At 39.3% G+C, this 13,189-nt stretch overlaps 1 protein-coding gene across 1 annotated transcript in view; it reads left to right on the top strand.

The window, feature by feature from the left end:
* LOC145660688 (uncharacterized) overlaps nt 1-13,189 on the top strand; it is a 240,425-nt gene that overhangs the window by 184,778 nt on the left and 42,458 nt on the right. Inside the window, exon 4 of the mRNA XM_081726032.1 lies at nt 8,026-8,124. Coding sequence (XP_081582158.1) covers nt 8,026-8,124 — 99 coding nt within the window. The remainder of the gene's footprint in view (nt 1-8,025; nt 8,125-13,189) is intronic.

The following is a 13,189-nucleotide window of genomic DNA, read 5'->3' as shown; positions in this document are numbered from 1 at the left end:
GCTTCACTGGGTTAAAATAAGGGAAATGATTAATATGTTCCGCTAATCAGTCAACTTTTACTATTACTCAAGCATTCTCATATATCGATCTTTTTCGATAATTTTTATGTGGGCTATCTCTCCCTTCCCTGCCCCAAGTTGCTGGGATGAATTTGGATTTAAACGACATCGGAAGTGTTACTGTTCACCTCAGCGACCCCGAAAACTATGGATTCGACACTGATATCGGTCATTTTCGGTCATATATATAGCCCTCCTCCGTCCCTAAGTGCACCGTCAAAGTAAAATGATAGAAACCATCCCAGACCCAAACTTCATGTATGTTGAAAATTTGGTAGAGATTGGTCGGTGGTTCAAGAGTAATTAAGTCACAAACATACTTTCATTTTCATTTATATAGATCAGCGTTTCCCAACCTTTTTCGACTTGCGGCATACTACGGGTGTAACTTGGATTCTCGCGGCACACTTATAGATATTATTATTTGTAAATATAAAATACCGTGGTATTTTTTTTTCTGTGATTACTGATCTTCTTCTCACAGAGAAGAAAGCTCGATCACCGGTTTTTTTTTCCCCGTGGTAAATCAGTATGCTTATTTTTCATTCTAATTTAAAAACAGAAAAAAAAAAAATGCAATGAAATATTGGACTCAGGTTTTTAAAATTACGCTTTCTTTTTCGAAAACTGTATCCAACCTTTTACTAAGAAAGAAGATCACTAAATAACGAACGAACAAACAAATCTCTTTTACTTTTAAAACACAAATGTAGGTAATTTGTCGAAAGGATTGAATGATATTTTAAAATTTCAAGTTACGAATTAGTCTGCAACAATAAAGAAGCAATAATGGTCATAACAATAACAAATATTTTTTTCAACATTAGAAATGTACAGAAAAGTACATTAAACTTAAAATTGTAGATTCATATTTGGTCTAGGAATTAATTCGTGCGGGTGGACAAGAAATGGCGCAACGAACGGAGCGTCCCACAGTTCCGTGTATCCACACATGTGTTGCAAACCCCTGTCATCGCGTATCGTTCATAGTATAGGGCAGTGGATTAAAGCGTCAACAACACCAGTTTGTAGTTAAGTGAACATGGCGCAATTTGTGCCTGATAAAGTGTTTTTGCGGGGTGTCCTGCTGCATTACTTTCACATGCAGAAAAGTGCGACTGAAAGTCATCGTATTTTGGTGGAAGTGTATGGTGACCATGCTCTAGCTGAGCGAACGTGTCAGAAGTGGTTTGCACGGTTTAGAAGTGGTGATTTCGGCTTGGCAGACCAAGAGCGAGCTGGACAGCCAAAAAAATTTCAAGACGAAGAATTGACAGCATTGCTCGAGCAGGATTCGTGTCAAACGCAGGAACAACTTGCAGCAGCATTAGGCGTTGATTAAACAACAGTCTCCAAACGCTTGAAAGCCATGGGAATGATTCAAAAGATGTCACATTGGGTTCCACATGAATTGAAAGACAGAGACGTTGAAAGACGAAAAACCATTTGCGAATTGCTGCTTCAACGACAGAGCAGAAAGGGGTTTCTGCATCGAATTATTACGGGTGATGAGAAGTGGATCCATTACGAGAACCCTAAACGAAAAAAGGCCTGGGTGAAACCAGGTGAACCAGGTCCATCACAACCAAAACGAGATATTCACTGTGCAAAGGCTATGCTGTGCATATGGTGGGATATGAAAGGTGTGGTGTACTATGAGCTGCTGCAACCGGGTGAAACTATGAATGGAGAACGTTATCGACGACAATTAATGCGTTTGAAGCAAGCTCTGGCCAGAACACGACCAGAATGGGAGAACAGACATGATAAACTTATTGTTCAACATGATAACGCTCGCCCACATGTCGCAAAACCGGTCAAAACCTATTTAGAAAATGTCGGATGGGAAGTTTTACCCCACCCGCCGTATTCACCAGACGTTGCTCCTTCGGACTACTACTTGTTCGATTGCATGAACGATTTGATTGGACAGTGGTTTACTTCTTCAGAAGATATCGAAACATGGGTCTCTGACTGGATCGCTTCCAAGGATGAGGACTTCTTTCGCCACGGAATCCGTACATTGCCTGACAGATGGGCGAAAGTGGTGGCTAGCGATGGACAATATTTTTCTTAAGGTATTTATGTATTTTGTGTTTGTACTACAGCTTCAATGTGTGCGTACCAACCGCACGAATTAATTCCTAGACCAAATAGTAGAGGTTCATAGTAATGTGCAATACAAACATACATTTTCCCCTACGTTTTGCAATTTGATTGCTATAGAATTAATCATTTTGTCCCCTACGTTTTGCAATTTGATTGCTATAGAATTAATCATTTTGTTTCGGTTTCCTCGCGGCACACCAGCGGCCCATTCACGGCACACCGGTTGGGAAACGCTGATATAGATTGTAAAACTTTTGAAGCATTAGATCTTCCTAGTTCCTATTAGCAAAGTCCGTGAACGAATTTCGAATTAAAATGATTTGCGCAAACTCATAATGTACCTATCATAATCTGGATTCTGACTATTCCCCCTACCACCACCTAGTTTTAACCTTCTAGATTGGCCACTGCACCCAAGCTCATATTTTTTCAGGACACACACTTTTGTGTGTGTGTGTGTCTGTGTGTATATGAATATCTTACTTAAATATGGGCAATGTTCCTTTTCCACAATATCCTGTTGAAGCGGGGTTAACATGCGGAAATTTCTTTTCTGTACGCCACTGTATCAAATATTTTAAAATGAAAGTGATTTTATGTAGAATGTCGAATCATGGAGAAAAGATTGAACCGTTTTTAATGAATTTTGAGTCACAGATAGTACCGACATCGAGGTAGGATTTTATGGATTCCTTTTGAGTAAAATATTTATCCTAAGCGGGTGTTGGTTCAAACTTTGTGGGAAAAAAAGGATAGCTTACAAGTCCCTCAAATTAAAAAAAGTGAAACTCGATGTATGAAATCTCTTCATTACAAATAAGCAGAAACACGTCCCAGTGTTTTCCAAAATTCCGATGTTACACCTTTTCAGTCGAGTATCTCCACCAGGAATTGAATCCGGAACCGTTCGTACCAAATGCGAGAGCGTTAGCCACTATGCTACGGCGCCATTTTGCAGTACTGTTTTACTGTGAAATTATTACCTTATTCCAAAATAAGGTTTTGTTGTAAGCTTCTTCGTGTTGACATTATGGCCATTCTCGACGGGATCTACTATTTAAATTGGCGTCTGGATCACTGTTTGAGTTTGTGTCATGACAAGTATATTCATCAGTAAAAAAAGAAATGAAATGTTTCAGTTTTATGTCCCACAGTTATGCCGTCTATGCTAAAGGAGACGGTGATGATGAGAACTGAATGGAATGAAGAATATGGAAGGAAACGGAAGTACCCCGAAAAAATCCACGTACACGAGGTTTGTCCACCACAAAGTTCACTTGGCGCGAGCTGAGATCGAACTAGGAACTCCAAGCACCAGAGGTGAGCGCTCTACCACTGAACCACTGCGGCCCCTGTACTAATCAGGAATCAAACCCGATATCACACATCCAGAAAGTACGCACACAAACCAGTTATTATTATTATTAAGAAATTTTTATGGTGCTGTTTTACTGTACTGTACGGTTTTTGTACATATTTTATATCTTTTGTATTTTATAAGGTTTAAATAAAAAGTGGTTTGTTTTCCTTATTAACTGCTTGTACAGTTTTTGTGTCTTAGCGGAGCTACTGAAAACTTGTTATGTACTAGGTTTCTGTATGTGTTTCTGTCTGCGAGTATAGGTATATACGAACTTGTGATCAGCGATCCGTATCAATAAAATTTTTCACCGAACGCACGAATAAGAACGAACATTCACTCACGTTGCAATTCCACTAAGGTTTTCAACCTGTTTAAGAAATTAATTTCCTTTTCCACTGCTTCCTTTCGGCTACATAATGTATATATTAATAATAATAATGTTAGGCCTATATGGGTATGTGTATTATTAGGTTAAGATGTCAACAAACTCAGTTTCATTTTCAACTGATTTGTATTTTTCTATTAATAAGCGCTTCCTTCTTTGTCATCTGTTTCTGCATGAAGAAATGTGTACTTCAATGGAATTTACACATTTGTTACTCAATCCTTCCTTGAGACCAGGCTGCTCTTGCGTTTTATTTTAATAGGATTATGCTAGTGGGCGTTATATTATCGTAATACAGAAGGTTGTTCGCTTTATATCCGACCATTTTGGACGAGCACTCACCTTAAGAGATACCGTGCCACCACCACTGATCATGTTCTGCTATTATGAACTATTACACGGCATCGCAGTTTCCATTGCAGCAAACTCCGGCGCAGGAAAGGCATGGGAATTCTGTCCCGCACCTCCCTGCAAGCTTTCCAGAGACTATCCAAGGTGCACGGGCGGCGATGTTGAAGACGTCGTCTCAATAGTCTAAATGCTTAAAAATCCATTGGATTAGCATCTGGGTTTTTCACAGGAATGTCTTCAAACGGTATGACATGAATTCCTAATTCCTCTGGCATTTCCTGATAAAGACATAGTGATGTTCTGGCGGTATGACTCGAAGCCTTGTCCATATGGATCATCACCTGGTTCGCGTCCATTCCATACAATCCGTGGGAAGGCTCTCCGATAGATAGGTGTCAGAATGGATTCTTGGAAATATCTTGCACTCACCTTCACGACTTCGTTCAACTTGCATTTCATCAACTTACCCGTATATCCGAATCCTGTAACAACCATAAAGCCACGAGAGAAACTTTCCCTGCACTGACGAACGAAGTTTCTGTGCCCTTGCCGTCAATGTCACGGTATGTGATCGCCCGAACGTGACCACTAGCAGTGAGATGGACATGCGATTCATCCATTGTGACAACTTTCTTCCATTTGGAACCCCCAGGTACTTTACATAGTTTTTTTTTTTCAGTTCGTCTTACATTCGGCAGTGTGACCCCGTAGCAGATGGTGTACACCGGCCTTCCACACACATTTCAACCTGAGGCGCTTGCAGATTGTTTTGTCCACGGCGAGGTGAAATCTGTGGCCGATATCACGTTGAGTTGGGAGATTTTCTTGGCACAGCAATGGATTCTCCTTAGCAGTACGGGTGTCACTTTGTTGTAGCCCTTGTCCTGGTGGTTTTCGTTGAATGTTTCGCAAGATAAGCCTGTTGTGTGTGACGAGCCACAATAGCTTTCGCACTCGTCACTCCGAGCGTTAACCCATTCTCCCGACAGCGTTTCGCAATGCGTACGCACGAGTACTTAGTATAGAAAAGGTTCATTACGTAACCCTCCGAATACCGGTTGATTTTCGGCGCCATTTGATAACACTCACTACCAACAGTCACGCACCTACAAGATCAGACACAACACTGCTTCCGGCAGTAAGCCCACGCCAGGTGGCAGCACTGAATCGAAAATGGTCGGATATACAGCGAAAACCTTCTGTAGAAAGTCATCTCGGCCGAATTCGTTAATGGAGTCAATTTGTTAACTTCTTTACGGGTAACGTTAACGGTAGCTGTCAGTGATGGCAACCTCAAATGGTTTGAAATCCCATCTCGAGAGCCATGAATTCCCATTTTCCTTTTGAATTTCCCACGCTCTAGAAAATTTTCAAAATTTATCAAATATGAAAAATAAAGCTACTGTGTGTCACTCACTCACTTCAATATATGAGTGAATTCAGACCTTCATTGTTAATCAAACGGTTTATGAACAAGTAAATAAGAGAGAATTTAAAATGTTGTCAGAAACAAATTACAGTTTATTGTTAGAAATCACAGTATTTTCATCATGCTTTTGTGTCGTAATCTTTGATGAAACTTAAACGAAACTAGGTAAGACAAGCTTCGTTCTCCAGTAATTTCATATGGAAAGTTTGAGAGATGGTTGTTTCTCGTTTGGTACTTTTTTTTTTTTTTTTATATAATACCGAACTTGTTAATAAGTCCCTTGGTTCTTATTTTGAGATTCTTAAGTCACTGTATAAATCACTTCCTTACTAGCATGCATTTTGCTGTAACAAAATTTGACAATTAGCACTGATTTCAGGTATATTGAAGACTGATTAAACTTCCCGTCCAGAGAGAATTTTGTTGCGTCCATGAAATAAATGTATGAAAAATCCCATATATATATTACCGATTTCTAGGGAAAAAAATCGTTTCATCCCTATTGGAGAAATGAATGTAAAAATAATCCTGCAAAATAACGTTTTTCTTCCGGGTTGGCATCACTGGTAGCTGTCTGTATCCCATTTTCTACTGGTATAAATAAAACAAAGGTGTATAATCATAGGCCACGTATCTTAACGTTAGTGTTGTGTGGCTTTGGGTACTATTTCAGGTGGATATGCCTGCCACGGATGAGAATCTAACTAGATTCGAACTACCGGTACTCACAATAGATCCTGTCTAGCCGTAGTGCTGAAAAAGGATGTTGAATTAAGATGAATCAATCACATTGACTGTAGAACAGAAGGCTGATTTTTAGTCTAAGGAATCTGAAGAGACGAAATTTAGCAGGATTCTATATTGTACACAAGATTTTTTTGTACCAGGCTACTTACAGGTTTGTTCCTTAGCCAGAATCAATCTATACAGTCGCAAATAGTCGGGAATTATGTTTGTCCTCCGTTGTCGCGTGCAGGATACAGAAATTCATGGTAATGGATCTCGATAAACGTGATCTGATTGTGTACACACACTATACTTCATTTGATACAAGTTGTCGTTTCTGACAGTTGCTGCACGTGGTCATAACAATCAGGCAAGCAGAACTGTTTCTATGGCAACAGCACGTTCAGCCAATTATAGTGGCTCATTTCTCTCGCTTCAATTATAAACATTCTACCCTTCCCACGCATTGCCAGTTTGAATAAAAACAAATGCACGTTGTTTTAATCGAATGTCAACTTGAGTAGGGGACCCGTTGGTTATTGAAAACATTCTTTTTAGATCTCTTTTGTGTTATTCAATTTTATAAAACTGAAATTTACTAGCAGTGAATAATTTTCTGTTGCAATACCGGACGCAAAAGCTGGCAACGCAGCATTGAGCACCACGTACGTGCCGCGAGCTGTCAGAAGGGACAAGTAGTATCAATTGCAGTGAACATAGTCCAGAAAATCTGCACTACAACGGTTTTTCTAGAATTGCAGTTCTTCTGTCATGGCAGGAGCAGCCATGGGCGTCTCTGGCGGGGGGACGAGGGGGACGCGTCCCCTCCAATATTTTGGAGTACAAAATATTCAATATTCTTTTCTAATTTAATTTACTTACTAACAACAGAATAACATATAAATATTAATCATTATATTTATTTGGAATATAATATTCAGGCTGCGAAACAATTATAACAGAGTTCTATATATACCTTAGAGGGTCCGTGAAGGTAAACAAAAAGGCAACAAATGGAATCGAAGATAATAAACAAGTTAGGGTAAGTAGTACCATTTAAATCACTTTCTTTGATGTTCCCCCCCCCCTCAAAATTTTACATACCAGAGACGCCAGTGGGAGCAGCCCAGGAAAGCCGTCTGTAACCAAAACCTATTTATTTTATTTCTAAATGTGCTCTTTGTGTGTGTGTGTGTGTGTGTGTGTGTGTGTGTGTGTGCGTGTGTGTAGAAAATTGAAAATACGAAAGCAATAACGCGTTCTTATTTGTTAAGGATTAGAATCAGGAGCGAGATTCTGACAGGAATATGACGAAAGAACAAATATTTGAATGGATTAATGATTATGTTAATCATCAGGCACATTAATAAACGGTTAGCGTTCTTACTCCGCGATCGAGAGTTGCGAGTTCGAATCAGCAGACTTACCAGGTTCACTAGTTCGAAATATCTTCATATAGAATTTATAGTCCACTGGTTGCCTCCCTTAGAAAGATTAAAAAAAAAAAAAAAAAACTCCTATTTTTACTATTTCTAGTTCGAAATGCATTTTGACTGCTCAAGAACTTTGTTACTAATTTTGTTTTCTTTGTTTATCTTTCAGGTACCTCGGCAAAACAAATGGGCTGCATGGAGTCCACTCAGTGCGCTTGTCGGAGGGAAAAACGAAAAGCAGCGAGCCCTGGATGATTCCTTCGTTGGAGTAAGTTGTTCTATGTCTACTATCTTTGTCTTATTTTTTCGTAATCTGCTTCCTCTCTGATTTCGCTCGTATTTTGTATTAAAAGACACAGAGAAAGTATTGAAACATATAGCATGAAAAAAAAAGTCACAAAGTTTTAGCGACAAATGTTACAAGTTTGCTCGATATGGTCTTTAGTTACACGCATGCGTCCACACGGTAGTTCCAACTCCATCCACACATATCAAAGCATATCCTGGTCAACCATACCCACAGCCGCTCTGATCCGATTCTGCAGATCATCAAGACTAGCTAACCAGAGTTGGCGTAGGTCAATGAAAACGTGACCCACGACCCACTGACCCACCACCCACCGTGACCCACAATGACCCACCACCCAGCCCCATCAGAATTCTGCCGCCTATAGTCGGACAATTTGTCCACGCCGACCAGATGCCGCGGTCGGATTGCCGGCACCGGACGCCGGCATCTTTCAGCGCGATTTTCGACTGCGACGAATAGTTGCCTTGGCGAGCGGTCGGCAAACAGCCGGAAATGAGCATTAAATACGCCGGGACCGCCGTCGGAAAGTTGTCTTGACGAGCAGTCGGCAAACAACCGTAAAGGCGCAGTAAATGCGCCGACTCCGCCGTCGAAAAGAGGCCGACATAAGAAGTCGGCAGAGGGTCGGAAAGAGGCCTTTCCGATTGTTTTGCCGGCTCTGACGGTCAACAACAGTCGGCAAAGGGAGTTTTACTTGACGATTTTCGATCGCTTGCCGCCTCGGCAAAAGGTCGGCAACTTTGAACAAGTAGATCGTCGTGCCGCCGCGGACGGGTGCCGGCTGCCTCCGGCGGCCCGCCACCGTCGACGGCGGCAATCCCTCTTTCCGACCGCGACTTCCTGATGGGGACCGTGACCCACCATGAACCACTTTCATCCACTGTGACCTATTCTGATCCACCAAAATCCATCATCATCAACTCTGAACACGATCCACGGCCTCTTCTGTACTGACTAAAGAGTTTACACTTGTAATAAAACAAGACTGTGAAATTGTCACTAATCGGAGTTTGAATTTCTAGTCAATCGCTCAAGCACCACTCTGTTAGAATAACGGTGGATCTGACCTTTATGATATAAAATGGTAAAGTGTTTGTCAGTGAGGGAATTGAAACAGTTCGAAGTGGGGGGAAATTAGTGTGTACCTAAAATATACTTGTACTAAGAGAGTATTCTTGCATTTCAAAAGAAACTTCTGCTCGGGTACCCTATGTCAGAGCATCTTCATAAAGTATGCTCATAATTGTAGTTTGTGTAATCACTAAAACACCACGTTAAATTAAAGTTACAAATCTGCATAATTGCAATTATTATGAATATTTATTCAAAGTAGTTTATCTAAAGCAAAGAAGAGACTTACTAAAAAATAGGTACAAAGTTGAATAACACAAATAAGCCATTAGTAATACAAGTATACATTTTCTATAACTCGTAATTTTCCACCTTAAAACAAACCTGAAATCGGGTTTATTTCCTGTTGGTAACATTTACGTGGTAAACCATCCACAGCGGAATGATGTCCATCCTTCAGCCAAGAAATAACTAGCTTGTCTACTTTGAGCTTGTCTAGCGGTGGGCTATTAACATTGATGAGCAACAAGTTAGACAATGTTTGAGCACTTAGTCCATTTCTAATATCAGTCATCTGTAAATTCATAAGGGGAAATCCCCGTTCGCACTCTGTCGTGGAAATTGATAATACTTTTACCCGATTTCTGCAACTCCTCATCGACAGTCTGCTTGTTAGACTTAAGTCTGATGACGATTTTTCTTGGTCAGTTTTGAAATACTCAGCAAGAAGTATCATCTCTCTATCACCATACAACATCTTTTCCATATCACCATATCAGTTGGCAATGTCGACTCATGGAGAACAAAAACTTCATCTACCACGCCTCCGATATGGAATCTTGTGATAAATTATCAATTAAAGCCTGATAAACTGATGATTTCTTATTTGTTTATAAATTTAATTTTTGTAATTACACATGAAGGTTTGATGCCATTACCAAGTTCCCTCCACCGTCTAGAAAGCGAAAGGGAACGAGGTTCCTGGAAAGTGTTGAGAGGTGAATGGGAATTTCCCTCCTTCTTCCTCTTCAATTACCACACTGCTGTTTGCCATGTGCCAAATTACGATGAATTTAAATTATCGTAGTATAATTATTTCCTTGTTGAATTATCAATACTTTTCAGTGGAAAAAAGAATGAAATTTGAAAGTTCCAAATCAAGGTAAGTAGACCAACGTAAAGGGGAAAAAAGTGTAAAATTTTCCATATAATTATGCGTACAATCCAAACTTAAAATTTCCGTGTAATTAAGCTTACATTACAAAGTTTATGCCTATTTTAGTCACAAGTTTTTGGGTTGATTGTCCTGTGCTGTAAGCGCTCCATATAAACATAAGCTTCAGCAATTATTATAGTAGAAAGCAATGGATATATGAAGCCAAGCACTGTATTTTTTGTTTCTGATTTTTTTTTTCTTAAATAACATCGACCGTTTTCGTTCATTTTTACAAACCAACTCACTACCAATTTTCCATATATAGAAAGTGCCCACCCTCCACATAAAGGAGAATTTAAAAAAAAATGCTAGGACACATTCTGTTTATTTTCAATAAAGAGTTGATACACTGAATTTCAGCTCCGTAAGTTTAACGGCTTGCGAGATACTCATTTTTTTCGCAAGAATTCGGATCCTCACTGCCTCCTTAGGATATTATGTATTATAATGAAAGCAATATAACATCCCAGTTTGGGTTAAGGATTAACTATATACCAAAAGTAATTTCATTTGACTTTGCAATTTGACCATGATGATCAGGCACACATAGTTACATTCAATTTTTTATATAATAATTTATATATTACAGTGATTCAAAAATTTATTTTTTTCAGTAGTTAGCTCCTCTAAAAATTCACAGATCTCGAAAGCCAAGTAGTAGTATAAGTCCTATTGCTATTATTACAATTAAAAATATCAATATCCAAAAGTGCCTGAAGTTCTTTTTTCACTTGGTTAGATATACTCACCTCAGGTAAGTAGACAGAAACAAGTGGAAAAGGAAGGGAAATGAAGGTCTTGAAAGTAAAATGAAGACAAATTTACCAGTCTTCAGAAGATACTGTCTACAATGCAGTGAGCAGAGAGGGTTGGTAGATCATACTAAGTCGGTAGGTCGCAGTGGGTCATGGTGGGTGGTGGGTCAGAGTGGGTCACATGCTGTTGACCCACGACCCACTGACCCACTCAGAAAACTTGACCCACCGACCCACTGACCCACTCCATCTCTGTAGCTAACAAGGATACTTTTCGCAACATTTTTCACACTGTGTCCCCTATGATATCCCAAGCTCTCTGCCTACCTTTACAGTCGATTTGCTGGGATTTTACACATTATCTTCTCCCACGTGCTCAAACGTGCTCATTGTACTTGATTGAAACGCCTACAATTCGAGAGGAAATCCTTAAAACTCTTTTGTTTGGCGGGAGATGTCACTAGTGTGTATGAACAATACATACTAATGGTATCTCAGGTCACCCAGTCAATTTGGTAGTGTTGAGGTATCGAGGAGTTCGATTATCGATTTGATGTGTGCATTGAACGTTGAACTTTCGTGGCTAAGCAGTTAGTGTACATGCCTTTGGTGTGGAGGACTCGGGTTCGAGTTTCGGAGAGATCTCGTATAGTTCGGATCTCAGGTTAAGCTGTAGATCGACGTATCATTTAGCCTCGGTGCTGAAAGGGACGTTAAATTCAAAATCAAATCAAATCATCTTGAAGACTCCCATCTTTTGAATTGTAGGCGTTTTTCATTCAAATACGATTAGCCGTTTTCAAGTTAGAAAACTGAAATCAGACGAAACTAGAGACACCACGCATATCGAGTTAAGCAACCACCATTGCGTTTCAAAACTGATAACTCGCTTCCCTAATCTAATTCAAAAGCATAGTAGAACATTTTTCTTTTCGCACATTATATTTCTTTACTTATTTGGGGTTTCTTTTACGATTGTTACTGTATTATTCTACGGTTATTCTACGTCTGCACCGAGATCCCCCTCCCTTAATAGTCCTTTCACGTGATTTCGACTTTTTATTAAAATTTATTGTCTGTATAGTCCTTGGATAACCTGTGGGTCACTATTTGGAAACTTTACAGATAGATGGAAGAAATGTTTAACTTCATGAACTAGACTATAAGGAGAGATCTACCCGGATGTAAAATGAAACTGCATCTACAATAGATTGCCGACAAGATAGAGCTCTTCTAATAGAGAGAAATGATAAACTTCCCGAAAACATCACTTTCATGACACTTTTTCGAGAAAGAACATCCTCAGCTCGTAGGTAACAGAGATACTCGTATATGTAATATACGTACAGTTTATATGTTCTGAGGTAATTATAAGTTCATAACGGTTTCTTCGTAATAATTATAAGTACGTTCTTTAATTTTGCGAATTTTGTGCTATATCAATCAAACTCAAGCTAACAGTGTAATTCCTTCAAATTAACTAGGCTAAATAAAATACAGCAAAATTGTGTAAACATAAATCTCGAAACTAATAGAAAAACAATACGGTAGAACCAAGGATGTGCTGTCCATATTTCCCCAGCTTAAAATCACCGGCTGGGCGGTGTCCAGTGGCGGATCCAGGGGGGAGCGATCGGAGCAATCGCCCCCCCCCAGAATAGGAAACTTTTCTTTTATTTTATATATAAATAAAACTCATCCTAGAGTTTGGAGCTTTTAAAAGTAGCTCTAAGTAGCAGTATTACAACTCCCCACAGAAGTCCGTCCTGGATCCGCCCCTGGCGGTGTCTCGGATCTGTGTGCAAGAAAGGGTAAAGTGAACAGAATTAGCTGAACGACACAACTTGTGAATCTTTAATAATAATAATAATAATAATAATAATAATAATAATAATAATAATAATAATAATAATAATAATAATAATAATAATAATAATAATAATAATGTAAATATGTTTATAATGTTTCTTATTGATAATCT

Source organism: Thermobia domestica, chromosome 9 (assembly GCF_964235325.1).
Source record: "Thermobia domestica chromosome 9, izTheDome1.hap1.1, whole genome shotgun sequence".
Taxonomy (NCBI): Eukaryota; Metazoa; Arthropoda; class Insecta; order Zygentoma; family Lepismatidae; genus Thermobia; species Thermobia domestica.
Note: the sequence above shows the minus strand (reverse complement) of the source record. Positions and strands in the feature narration are given on the sequence as shown.